At 46.6% G+C, this 13,960-nt stretch overlaps 1 protein-coding gene across 4 annotated transcripts in view; it reads left to right on the top strand.

Annotated features, from left to right (window-relative positions):
• SLC25A22 (solute carrier family 25 member 22) overlaps positions 1–13,960 on the top strand; it is a 51,132-nt gene that overhangs the window by 34,016 nt on the left and 3,156 nt on the right. For 3 of the 4 annotated variants that reach the window (XM_077784237.1, XM_077784239.1, XM_077784238.1), the window contains exons 5-9: positions 2,097–2,187; positions 9,777–9,895; positions 11,457–11,658; positions 12,215–12,369; positions 13,188–13,263. In XM_077784237.1, the coding sequence (XP_077640363.1) occupies positions 2,097–2,187; positions 9,777–9,895; positions 11,457–11,658; positions 12,215–12,369; positions 13,188–13,263 (643 nt within the window). The remainder of the gene's footprint in view (positions 1–2,096; positions 2,188–9,776; positions 9,896–11,456; positions 11,659–12,214; positions 12,370–13,187; positions 13,264–13,960) is intronic. The other variant, XM_021555195.2, reaches the window with a different exon arrangement.

Genomic DNA, 13,960 nt, shown 5'->3' with positions numbered 1-13,960 from the left:
TTTCTCTTGTTTTTCCAAGGAAAGGGTTATTCATGCTGTGTCAGTGTACAGGTGTTTCACTTCACAGCCATTGGGAGTGTCATTGAAGTTGTCATCAACTTGGCATTTGAGGAAACACTTCATGGGTAGCCACTTCCACTTAAAATTAGGCTGTGTGGATTTGCTTTGTAGATCCTGATAGGATTGGCATTAAAAGGTGGATGTGGAGTGTGCAGGTCATTTCTTGTTGCTTTTCTTTGTGTGCAGGAGCCATGGCAGAGAGGACATGATGTGTAGGAAGAATATCAAACTGAAGTAGCCCAATCATTGGTGCCCTTAAAAGTTTGCAGAGAACCAGAAGTGTGAGAGACCTGCCCTGCTCCCTGCTAGTTGATTTGTGAAAGATGATGGCATTTGATGGATGTCATGGCCATGTGGAATGAAGCATTGCTTTGGCTTGCTACGAGGCAGCACTGCTCTGTATTTCCTGCAAAATCTGAACATGGGAGTTGGAAAGGGGGAAGATGTGTTGGGCTGCCCATGCTGCAAAGGCTGTCTTTTCTTGATGCAATTTTCTCAATGGTGGAGGTGTGTCCTCTAAGTAGAGGATGCGGAACCAAGGATTCCTGTGTCCCACTCCCTGTTGTAGTGGTCCCAGAAGTCCCATTGTGACTTTGCTTCCTAATCTGAGGAAAGTCCCCCTAAACCTGTGTCTTTCAATTTTTTAAGGGAGCAGAGTCCATCTTGAGGAATAAAGGATTGAGCTGACTTTTTCTAGGTGTGTTTAGCCCTTATAGCTCCTGTCAACTTGGGTTCAAAGGTCTTGAAAATTAACCCCACCAGGTCTTTGGAGCCTAGTCAGGGTACAGGTTTCTCTGGCTGCTTCCCTTTGGAATATGAATCTTTGGGATAAATTGTTTAAATCTCAAAGACAAGCATAAATGCCTGTATTTGTGTTTGTTCTTACAAAGGTGTTCTAGGCTATTAACTAGTCTCAAGTGTAGCTTGTTTGGAGGGCTTGGAGCTCGGTACATTTCAGTGCAGGTAGGGAGAGCTTGAAGCTATCCACTGGAGGACTTTTTGAGCTTTGGGATTTAAATGGAGGAGAATGTTCTGGAGTGTTAATCTAATGGTGCAAACCCCACTTTGCTGGGAAGGGACTGGCCATTCCCTCACCCCAATTCCCCCAGGGCAGCTTGAAAGCTGCTCCCAGCCACGATGTCGCACTAATGTTGCACTAATACCGGTGTTCAGGCCCACAGCAGCCAGCTGGGCCATGCAGCCCTTTCATTGTGACAGGCACAATACAGGGATTTGCTGTTTGTTGCTCCTGACAAAAGAGCACTCCAGCGGGTGGGGGATGCAGAGAGCCAAGGCTTGTTTACACCCCAGGTCCCCCAGCAAGCCTTGCCATGGAGCTCAGAGGGGAATTTCTGTGTGGTGGGCAAAAAGGCACTTCAGTCATGGCTGTTCTGGGGGTGACACCCAGTGGTGACACACAGGGGAAGCCACCTTGCTCTAAGGCTAGTCTAGAGCTGATTCTGTGTAGATGAGCCCGGTGACTTCAGCCAGCCTCCAGGTCTTTCAATGGTTCTTCCTTTTCTGAGCTGCTTAGAATTCAAGCTGCTCATGTGTTTTTTGGGGAGGAAGTAGGGAAGGGATCCATTGAGAAGGAAGGACAGGGGGTCTTTTGCTTCTCAGTATCACAAAGTACTTGCAAAGGAGTTGGGATTGGTTGTTAAACCATCTTGTACTCCTTTTCTGAAGGTTTGATCTACATCCTTCTGAATTCATACGAGTGCATCCTTGGATGAGAGACAAGGATGCATGTATACATGGTGGGAGGTAGTAGTGAAGCTGAAGAAATTACAAAATACATATGGCAAATGGAGTAGAAACACATCTGGGGATGTTTTTACAAACTCTAGGTGTTGGGAAGCAGAAACACTTGTTAATTTTCAGTGGTGTTTTGTTTTTCTAAATCCCTGTGTTGCACTGGGAGCTTTCCTGCTTCTGTCTTGGTGTTGTGCAGAAGTTACAACACATTCCTGAAAGAACCAGTTAACAATTCCATAATTCTGATTATCCAGTGGCCTTTTTCTCTTTTCCTTGCCCAGGGGCTGCAGTGAACCTGACTCTAGTGACACCAGAAAAGGCTATCAAATTGGCAGCCAATGACTTCTTCCGGCATCACCTCTCCAAAGACGGGTAAGTAGGGAACTGACCTTCTGCAGTCAACTTAAAAGACACCGACTCCTGCGACACGTCTGGTGAGACATCAGGAGAAGGTGGAATGGGATAGTGCAATGACTGAAATATGAGTTGACCTTGAACAGCTCAGCTGGTGATTACGTTCAGGCTAAGGATGCAATGTCTAAAATGGGAAGCGTGAAGTACTCCACTAGATGACTGCTCTTTATTCAAGCTTCTAAAAATAGTCCCAGATTTAAGCCAAGGTTAGCAGATCCAGCATGTGTAGTCTTAAGTATTTGAGAGGAACCCAATGTCACTGATCATTGCTCAAACAGCTGCTGGGAGGACTTTTGTCCTCAGCATCCTGTTGGATCCTCTTATGCTTGTTCTGGCTCAAAAAGGTACCAAGTCAAGTTCTGTAGATCCCAAACTTAGCACCCTCTTCTCCTTTTGTACCTTGAAAATAGTTTTGGAGATGTGGCAAATCTGAATTGACTAAGGGCACTTGCAGCAGCTGACCTTCAAATAAATACTGAAGAAATAAAATTACCTGTTCAGCTTGCAAATGGAGTTTGGTTCATATGAATTAGATGTGAGTAAAAGGCGTAAGCTGGAGCGGTTGAGAGTAGTTGGATCATGAATAGTTAATGCTGCTTTCAGCAAGATGTTTTCCAAATTGCATGGGAAATAGTTGTGTCTCCCATCAGAGAGAGGCCTTTCCCCAAAGGCAGACAAGGGCATTTTCTCCAGTCCTCAGTGACAGTAGCTAAAATGACAGCCTGCTTGGGATGGGATCCCAGTAATTCCCATCAACAATTATGGGGTGGGGCCTCAGTGAAAATACAAAGCTCCAGCACAATTACTGGTCTTAACAACTTCCTAAAACGTATCACATCAGTCTTGGCTGCTGCAGATCAGTGCCTCAACAACTTCAGTGGAGATTGTGGACTGACACAGATTGAGAATCCACTTTTTTCCTGCACCTTTTATTTTTTGTTTTCTTTTGTTCTGGAGTCCTCTAAAGTAGCAGCTAACATATGTCCATGTGACTCATCGGCTCACAGCTCTTCGTGATTTTCTGACTCAAGTCTTTGAATAGTGTCTCTTCTGTGCTCTGTTCAGACAGTGGGAGGTAATGATGTCCTCTACCAAGTGGTGTGTCTCATCCCTGCAGCAGACAGCCCAGCACACCTTGATGTACTGCAGTAAACAGCAGCACAGCTCTTTGCCACCACCTACAAAGTCAGGGCTTAGTAGCTTGTACAGGCCCAACAGGGTGCCAAGCTGGCATACCTTGTACTACCATTAAAGAAAGAGTTCTAGACAGTTCAGACTAGCACATTAATGTGGTTTCATTTCTTGATCTGTAATTGCATGAGTCAAGGTGTTGCATTGGGCAAAGCACAGTTAGGGGGTTAGGATCAATGTAAGGGTGGATCAGCAAGATCTTGGCTCAGCTCCATTTTTGCACAAGCCAGTCTGTCTGCTGTGTATATTCATAGATGCTGTACCCTTAGGTCAGTATCCCAAAGGATGCTCTGACTCAAAGCTGCAGAAGTCTTCTAGACCTGTTTACATTGAATGCCTTTGTGCTAAGCATCTAGCACTTCTCTTGCTTGAAATATGTTGCATGAGTTGGTAATACTTTTCTTATAAAATATGCATGTTCTACCAGTATTTGCTGATTAAAATATGTGGTATTAAAATAGACCTCAGTGTGCAAGAGGAGGCAGCATGTATGGACCAGAGAGTGTGGCAAATCCAGCATGACTCAAAGTAGCCTCAAGTTAAACAACAGCTTTCAGTGTGCATTAATGTATTTATTTTTATCCTTTGAAAAACTTAGTGTTGAAATTGCTTTTGAACTGCTAGGATAAAAAAGTGGCATAAAGCCTATTTTTGAAAGGCCAGACTGAAAACAGCACCTGCAGTGTAGGAAGCTCCTGACTGCGCATTACTGGAAGAGTATTTTAGGGATGTTACCACTGCAGGTTTGTGCTAGACTCCCTTTTCCCTGACTCTGCTCTTGGACGCTGCTGGGGGTAGAGCACTGGGGCAGCAGGTCCTCACAAGAGATCTCATGCTCTTGTTGGTGCAGCTCTCTCCCTGAGACTGTCCCTGTGCCATGTGTGTTCCTGCAGCCCTCTCCACCCTGAGACTCAGGGAGGCACTCCTGCCCATACCATGCTTTTCCCCTCCTTTTGGTGCAGGCAGCATGTGTGCTTACAAGCTGGGGGAGGTAATTTCTGCTTCTTGGCCAGTTTCTATTTCTTTGCCAGTTCCTATTTTGATGTCAAGGCTATTATGACAGCCTACAGCTACAGCTTTTTTGTTTTCTCAAGAAACAAAACTGAGTTGGTCCTTCCAAGCTGTCCTGGTCATTTAGGAATGAGTGAGTTGTGTGAGTGCTGAAAACATGCTTTCTATCTTTCTATGTCATGGAGGAGAGGAGGGAGACCAAGATACTGAAAAACCTGAAGGGCACCCCATGACCATGATTGACAAAGGCGATAATGGTCATGTGATTTCCTGTGATGATTTTGACCTAAGATTCCCAGGAGATTTTGACCTCTGCAATTCCCATGAGAAGAAGGTGGCTCACAGAAAGTCTCCAGGAAGGTCTTTGTTCCTGTGTCATTCTGTGGGGAAGAGTTTTCACTAGGCTGGGAAGGCAGAATGTGGAGAGAAGGGAAAGTCCTCAGGTTGCTGGAAACAGATGAGCTATTTTTTAACTCTGGCTTTTTGAAGCTGCATGTGTTAAGAGACTCAGTCTCATGGCTACTGTTAAAATAGGAGTGGCTTCATTGTCCAGAACAGAGGATGTGAAGAGTCACCAGGGCTAACTGAAGTGCTTGACTATGAAGCACTTGTGTGTGAAGCTGAGAAGGCAGCTTAGATTGATAGCATTGATCAGCATTTAAAGTACATCATTGATTACTGGGTGCTCAGTGTGCAAGGTCTCTTTGATTGATTTAAGTATTACCTGCTTTTTATATCCTCTTTGAATCTAGATGTTAAACACTTAAAAAAATCAGTACCTTTAAAGTGTCCTACAAGGTTTCGTGTTTATTTCCCAAAGTGTGGAGTGCCAGATAGCTGTTTTGTTGGGCATGTGTTTTCCAGATTTTGTTCATTTTTCAGGTTCTTGGTTAAATATTCTGCCTTGGTTGCAGTAAAAAGTGTTTTATGCCTTCTTACATAAGCAATTTGTTGTTCATAAAAACTTTCCAGTGTCCCTGGATGAGTTTCCTGCTGCTCTTCTCCAAGGAGGTATTCCTTTGCTTATCCTGTCTTCTTTAATCTTGACCTTTATTTTATTTGCTGTTCTGAAGCAAAGGCTGGCAATCTGCTGTCTTAGCAGCTCGGATTCCTAGGAAGACCAGCATGACTGACTTAATTCTGCTTCTGCTGATGCCAGCAAATTATTTTCCATTCTGCTTCCTCCTGTCTTGTATCCTTTGCACAGGGAAGAGAAATAGCCAACTGGTAATCCTGGGACAAGCAAGGTATTTTTCCTTCAGTCTTATGCAGATGTGGAGGTTGGAGCTTGTTGTCCATTGCCTTCCCAGCTGATACATCTCCCCAGGGCTCTTCCCTTCATCTGCTCTTCTTTCAGGCTCTGCTAAAATACTTGGACCATCTCTTCTGTGGCATGATTTTAAGTATCAATTGCATGTCTTCCATGATCCTTGAGCTTCAGAACACTCTTAGGCTGTAAAGTGAGGCTCTCAGTTTAGGAAGAAGGAGTGCTGCTGCTGCTAGTCCTGGTGTTGAGCTGCTGTATCACCCTGCACACACTGTTTGGTCTTTCTTTGGCATTTGTGTGCCCAGGCAGCCTCTCCTGCAGTTACCCACTGGATGCTCAGACACTTCTTTAATGTAGGTAGCCCTCATCCCACTCACTGAGACTTGGAAGTGGGGAAATCTCTCCCTTCCCCTTGAGAAGGGGTCAGGAGATGATAATGTTACTGTGCCAATTCAGGAACAGCTGTCTGGGGAGAGCTCTTTTATTTAGCACACAGAGCCCAGGCAGTTGCAGTGGGTTGAAGCTGTTGACATCAGAGGTCAGCCAAAAAGTAAATGCACTTTCAACTGTTAATCTGGAGGGAGATAGAGGTGTGCTGTTTAATCACAGAATGCACCCAATGGAGAGCATTGTCCTTGTCATCATTCCAGACACATGTCTTGGGATGAAACGTGAGTTGTTTCTGTGTTCAACATGCTCCGTCGTGTTGCCATGTCCATTGTTCACTTCCACAAATGTTCTCATTGGAGCAAAACACTTAGGATTTGCTGCCAGGGCAAACCTGATGCAGGTACAGAGTCAGCCTCCTCTTGACTTAGTCCAAACATGCAACACAGAACTCCTGTACATACCTGGAATAATGACTTCCAGATCAACATTTAATCTGGCAGTGTTACCTTGAGATGTATCTGTTCCACATCAGTACTTTCTTTGGCTTGTCTGAGGCATTTTTGAGCTGACACTAGAAGTGAGAGGGAGCTTGTAGTGGCAACTGTATTGGTTTTACATTTCCAGCATCATAGCTCCAGCTTTTCTGAAGTGCAGTTGCAGTAGCTTGTTCCCTCTTGGAAAACCAGGGGTTGGATTAAAGGGAGTGACTGGCAGTTTGTGTGCACATCCCGTGTGACTGTGGCAGAGAGGGTGCTCTTCCTGTGAAGGACAACTCCTGTGTGTTGGTCTTCTAATCCATATCAAAGACTCACTATTTACATTGCTTGAAAGGAACTAGCTCTGTCTGCTTTGAAATTTCTGGGGAGCTTTCTGCAACTTCTTGGGCTGACAGACAGAGGCAGAGGTTATTTTATGAATGAGGAGGGTGATGTCCAAGATGGGGACAGTAGCCTTTTGGATAGGAGATAAAAAATGGATTGCTTTGTATGAATGTTTCTTTAGCTCAGAGATTTTCTCTTTGGAAATGTTGTCACCCTGATTCCAGAATAGCTGGTTCTGGTCCCTGCCCAAACACAGTAAATTCCCACATGGTCAAGATTTTGAGAAACTTGGAAAAATCCTACACTGCTCCCACGTGACATCAATATGTCAATGCTGTCAGAAATCCTGATAGCTCCCCAAAAGCCTTCCATAAACCTCTAGTTCCTGTTTTTTGACATTCTTTTTCAGCTCCAGTTTGAAACTGTAATTTAAATCAAGCATTAATCTCTTCCCCTTCCCATTTGACATTTTTGATTTGTCACAAATTAATAGCATGTCAGTAAAAAATGTAGAACAACTGATTTCTGCCAGAGCAGAATTTGGGGCTATTGTGTATATGTTATATTTAACACTCTCTTGCTGTGATTAAAGATGGTTTCTGCATTTGTAGGACCAGATCTTTGCTGGTGTTGCAGCTTTTGAAGTTAGTTGAGATGTGCCAGTTTTTAAACCACTGAGGATAAGGCCAGTGGTGCCTTAAGTATTTAAACTCCTTTGTTGTATAGAGAGGAACAGTTTTCAAACTTTCCTTTTATGTGCAGACTGGTGAGGTTTTGCAGAGGCAGTTTGACCCCTGTATGGCAGCTTTTAAACCTCCTGTCAAAAGATTTGCTTCTCTTAAGCTACTTTTTTTTCTTGGACTCTCCCCAGTTCCCAGGATGTGCAAACCAAAAACTGAAAGCCCTTGTTCTAGATGCTTTTTATGTACCTGTTTGACATCTCTAAAATACACCCACATGTGTAAATCCTTCCTTGGGTCATACTGGCATAACTCCATGGAGTTCAGTCAAGCCATGGCTGACTTTAGTTGGCTGGGATAATGGTCCAAGATGAATATGTAGGCTCTTGAGCTTTTGAACTAGTTATCAAAGCAGTCACCCTGGATGAAAGCCAGAAGATATGTACACCAGGGATGCTCCAGGGCTCTTCCTAAAGTGGGAGATGCTCTGCTGTGCCAAAGAGAGATTCTGGCAGCCAGCTCCTTTGGGTGGTGTGCTTCCTCCCACGGCCAGGCTGGGGATTGTGCAGCCTTGTTGCTGACTGTATCGAGCCACTCAGAGACTGGTGCTGTGCTTCAGGCCACCCAAAAAGCACAAGTTGGCCACCTCCAAGTGGCAGTGGAAACCTCTGGATTTGCACACCCTAGTTCCCCCACACCTCCAGGAAAGTCTGCTGTACACACTTCAGCACCCGTGTGGGTAACTCTGTGGGAGGAATTGTTCTTTGCAGTTCCTCATCTGTGGGGAAATTTGGAAAAGAGAGACTGAAATATTCTTTCTTTCAGCATTATAGCAGAGCTCTATATTTAGTCACTGGTAATCTCTGTGGTGGCTCTGTGCCTTTAATCCCCTGCTCTCATATCCTCCCCAGAGAAGATGAGAGGTGGGGAAATCAGCCCAGCTTACGTGGTGGGCCAGCAGGATTACAGTGCATCTGCCCTCCCTTTCCTTCAGGGTTGGCAATGAAACTGCTTTACTGGCCCACTGCCCCACAGCTGTGCTGTATGTGTGCTTGTGAAACCCCTGGCAGAGGAGTGTGCCTGGGCTGTGCAAGGAAATGGGGAATATCATTGTGGGACTGCTTCTTGCTTCTTCCACAGAGCAGGACTGGGGGAGGTAAAAATGGGACTTGCATTTAAAACAGAAAAAAGAGGAGACTGTTTCTCTCTGGCTGTGTGATTTATATACACTTCCTTTTTAAACCCTTTTAGAAAAGAGCAGGTCAGGTATACTTTTTAATCAAGTCAGTGTTTTCTGGTGCCAAAGCATGAGGTTTTTTTACAGAGCAAAAACACGTCACTTTCTGAAAATTTTATGAGGTTTTGCATCTTGAATTCCTCTTTTTAGCCTTAGCTGGGCTCTTTCATAGCTTTGGAATGGAGGGAACAATGAAATACTGCATTTTGCTGCATGAGAACATGTTGCTGATAGTCCCTGCTCTGTAGTGCATAGAATGCACAAATCTTCGTTGCTGGAGGTCCATCCCATTCCTTGTCTCTCAGGGAGGACCAGTTTAATGCAAAGGCTAATTGTCCTGGCTTGGAAAACCTAGCAACATGAAACAGCTTCTAACCACAGAGGAACTGCATCCCTGATTCATATTCACTGTTTATTTATTTTGCTTTTCTCAGAGAACTCCAAAGCAGCAAGTGGAATATTTTCCCTCCTTGTTCCTTGTCCTGTGGTCTGTGTTTGTTGACAATTTTTAAAGGACTAGGCTGGCAGGTGGAAAGCTCCTTATTCCCCTTAATGCTCAGGTCCTCTGCTGCCCTCTGAAGTGATGCCCTTTCTGAAAGCTGTGCCCTGACCAGGGGCACCATCAGGCTGGAAGAGAGCTGCAGTGCTCTGGCTATGTGTGGAGGGGGCTGTGTGCTCCTGTCTGGGGCTGTTCTGACAGGGCTCGTGGCTTTTCTGAATGTTCTGTTTCTGGGGAAAAAATGAGCTTGTTCTCCAGGTCAGATAGTGCTGGCAGAGATGCCAAGCCTGGGTTGTGCTGAACTGTCAGGCCTAGCAGGTCCTGCTGTCCCCTTGGCTGCTTTTCCTGTAACCCCCAAGGTCAGAAATACGAGCTGAGCCTTGCACCCAGCTGCCCAAGTGTTATTGCTGGCCACCTCCTCTGATGGACACTCTCTCTTTTCTTTGGGCAGGAAAAAGCTGACACTGCTGAAGGAGATGCTGGCAGGCTGTGGTGCGGGTACCTGCCAGGTGATTGTCACCACTCCCATGGAGATGCTCAAAATCCAGCTGCAGGATGCAGGACGCATTGGTACGTGAACTTTTCCCTGTGCCCTGAGCTGGGAGAGGGGAAGGAGCTGGGACTGAGCTTTCACGGCAGAGCTGAGAGAATGAGTGGAGAAAACCCTTTTCCCTCCCCCTGCTCTCCCACGTCAGAGATACCACAGAGGTAGCAGAAGTTTCTCCTCCTCTTCCCAGCTTACTTCCCCCCACACTTTGCTCAGCCGGCTTTGCAGAGGCCCTTGCAGTTATAAGAGGTGGTGGGTTTTTTGCTCAAAGCAATGGGCTTGGCAAGCAAAACAGCAAATGCTATTGGTGAATGGAGAGACAGGAGAGATGACTAGGTGGTCAGCTTGTGGGTGATTCAAACCTGGTAGATCCTGTGCACCCAAGAAGGGATTAACATCCTCCAGTGCCTTTCCTGTGCTGCTTCCTCCATCTCCATGTTTGCTGATGTCTGTTTTTTCTCTCTTCTACCCCTCTGTAGCACCTCCCTAACAGTTTCCCAAGGGGATGTGTTATTTCCGAATGACTTGTCTCCCCTTGTACTCTTTTTTCCTCTCTGACAAAAACAGCAGTTGTCTTGATTGAAACAGTAAATAAAATTCTCCCAGTGCACTGGATTTGAATGAGATTTGGGATCAGGCTCTTGGGACTGTGGGCATGAGCTGGCAGGCAGAGGCAGGAGGGAGTGTGAGCCTTTTGGCTGAAGCACTGTGTAGTGTTTCTGGTGAGAACAGGGACCAGAGTCTGGCATGGAGACTCCAGGGGAAGGAGCTGCTTGCTCTTTCCGTAGTCTCTTCCAGAGGTCAGTCTGGGCTATGGCCTCACTTCCCTGGAGCCCTGCATGACGCTGCTAGATACCATGCTTATGGCTCCTCCTGGAAAATGGGCCAGTTTGTCCTTTAATCTCTCATTTGATGTGGCATTCCTGAATAATCATGGATTTATTTTCTTTTCTCTCTTCACTGGTTTTACTGCAGACCTTATCCTCTTTGTGTGTATTATTTTAAAATGTTGGAAGGATTTAAGCCGTGGTTTGAGGGTTCAGGAGAGGTTTTGGATGCTGTGAACAGCCTGTTCTCTGTGTGGCAGGAGAGCTGTGGTGTGCCAGGGATTACTTACAGAGTGAAGTGCTCTCCATCTTCTGGCCAAAGGGCCGAAGTGCATCAGTTGGAAAAGCGGGAGAAACCAGGATGTGTTTATAAATCTGACTGAGACAAACTCCCCAGGTTAATGATTGCTTTCAGGGGAGGGAGGCAAAGAACAGAACTTGGGGAAACTGTTTCATTTATGAACATCTTTTTTCGTTATACTGGAGGCTCAGAGACACACCTGGAAGCAGGGACTGTCCCCTGCCTGCTCACAGCAGCTCCTGTTCTCTGCACTCATAGATGGTGTGTGACAGGCCTGGGCAAACCAGCTGGGGCTGGAGCGCAGCCGGCAGCGTTCTGGTGTGGCAGCACTGTCAGAGACTGGGACAGGCTGAGGCAGATGGGCAGACTGGGGGGAAAAGCTTGCAGGGCACCTGCCTGGCCTTTGTGTGCATGTTGTGTCCCGCGGCACCGGGCAGCAGAGCTGCCGTGGGGCAGCTGCAGACCTGCTGGCGCTCTGCTCCCCAGCGGCACAGAAGAAGCTCATGGCGCAGCAGGCCCAGATCTCCTCCTCCCCCGCGGCGGCGGCGGCCGAGCCGGCCGTGGAAAGACGCCCCACAGCCACCCAGATAACCAGGGAGCTGCTGCGGAGCAAAGGCATCGCCGGACTCTACAAGGGCCTGGGAGCCACGCTGCTAAGGTAGGATGGCATGACAGGGCTCTGGCGTTCCCAGCCTTGGACCTAAGCCACCACCCATCCCAGGAATGAGCCTGCAAAGGTGTTGGCTTCAGCAGGAGTGGCTTGGTTTAGTTCATTTTCCATGCACATTAAAGAAGGGAAGGTCAGAGAAGTGAGGGATGGTATCTTTTTGTTCTTGGAAAACTTAATTCTGCTGCTTTCTGTGAAAGGTTTTTGTCTGCCCCACGGTCTGTCTTTTCACACTGTGCAGAAGTCCTTGTGAGCTGGCAAAGTAAAATTGTCAGCCTGAGACACCAGGGTGTGCAGTGGGAGCTGGGCCACAGAGCATGTTGGATGCAAGGACCAGTGCCTGCTCTGACACTCCTTGCCTGGGCTTTCACAGTGTGACTCTCCTCTAGCTTTAACAAAAGTAGAGCTAAAGCAGCACCCACAGGGATAGAGGGCAGGAAGGAACTTCTCGTAATTTACAAAAGTGGTCAAAACAATTGACCTCTGAATGTGCTGGTGTCTTTGTTCATCCTTGTTCTTTCTTCCTTTTGGTCCTGTCCCACTGCAGGGATGTCCCATTCTCCATTGTTTACTTCCCGCTGTTTGCAAACCTGAACAAGCTGGGTCAAAAAGACCCCAATGTCAAGGCTCCATTCTACGTGTCCTTCCTCTCTGGATGTGTGGCTGGCAGTACGGCTGCAGTGGCTGTCAATCCTTGTGATGGTGAGTCCTGAGCAGCCTGTGCTGGTGGCTTGGTGCCAAGTGACAGGACTCAGAGGCCCAGGCTGGGCCAGGTGAGGAGGAGGGCGACTGTGCCAGCCTTTTTGCAGCATGAGCACACAGAAAGGGACAGCTCTGCTGCCTCCAGCTCTGATGGTGTGAGTTCAGCTGAGTTACAACTTTTGCCACAGCTTACACAGAGGTTTGCAGTACTTACTAGGTATGTCAGGAAGAGAGTGTAATTCATTTCAGTTACTCTTGGCAGGAAAGGCACGTTTCCATGTGGAGTGATAATATGCAGACCAAGTGGACTTAAAATTGTCTGGGACAAACAGGGGAAGCCTCAGATCTGTGGCCTTTTCTCCTGCTCCACAGCATCTGCCTTAAATACCACATTGGTTTCTCTCCTGTGAAATACACCAGAAAGTAACTGCTCCCTCCCCAACACTGCACATGCTCCAAGGTGTGAAGAAATGTAGGAGCAGAATTGTGTATTTTAGATACCACTTCCTGAAGGAGATGAGCAGTTGAAAATAAGTTCCCACTTTGCAGAGTGATATCTGAATTTGGAAGGTTTAAAACTGAAGTCAGTTTTTGAAACCTTGATCACAGTGAGGGAGGGAGGGGTTGGGTTTTGGGTGGCTTTGTTTTTCTTTTATCCATTTGTAAAGGAATGGGTTTGTTTTCCCTGACAAATGTATGAAAATGGTCTGTAGTCTTGGTAATTTTGTTTTGACCATTTCATAGACCTTACTTTTGGGGTGGCTCCTGCCTGCTATGCTTCCAGTGCTCACCAGTGTCTCCTCTTTTTCCCTCCCCAGTTATCAAAACACGGCTGCAGTCCTTGCAGAGAGGAGTGAATGAGGACACCTACTCGGGGATCCTGGACTGCACCAAGTAAGACTCCTCATGACAGAGGCACCACATCAGGTGTTTGGCAGCTGCTGCTACCTGCTGCCAGGCAGGCAGTGCAGCTTCTAGACCCAACCAGCAGCTGTGCTTCATGTTCCCTCTGTCCCTGTGCTTTTATCAATCTATCTGTTTATCTGGAGATATATATGAGCAGATGTATATATAGTTTTATAAAAGAGAATTTCTTCTCATATTGAGCAAGAAAAATATAGCATTTATATTTAAGTACTTCTGTCCAAACCCCAGTAGTCATAACACTGAGATTTTATTTCTGCAAAGGGAGGCAATGTTGTAGTCTCTCCCAAGGCCCCACTGCTGGAAAATCCTACAGTATTGAGTCTTATATCCCTCCTGGGACTGCTCTGCACAGTGTCTGCAGGAGCATGGCCAGAGTGTGCTGTCCCCAGCTGCATGACCCTTTGCTAAACTATGGTCTGGCTGCTTCAAAACACAAAAGGACTTCTATGCTTTTGTATTTCAGTGGTAGCAGAATCTGTTGCCATCTGGCTCTGTCCCATACTGAAGGAGCTTTTGAGTGGGGGGACCTCTTGATGCAAGCATGGGGTTGTCTTAGCTGTATCCTGGACACAGGCAGCCACTCCTGCATCTAGCCAGATGCAGGGATGGGGCAGGTTTCTGCATGGCCACTTGCAGAGCACTTGGGCAGTGATGGGTGATTTGC

The sequence above is a fragment of the Lonchura striata genome, chromosome 6 (genome assembly GCF_046129695.1).
Source record: "Lonchura striata isolate bLonStr1 chromosome 6, bLonStr1.mat, whole genome shotgun sequence".
In the NCBI taxonomy this organism is placed as follows: domain Eukaryota; kingdom Metazoa; phylum Chordata; class Aves; order Passeriformes; family Estrildidae; genus Lonchura; species Lonchura striata.
The sequence above is the reverse complement of the archived record's forward strand: the minus strand, read 5'-3'. Positions and strand labels throughout refer to the sequence as shown.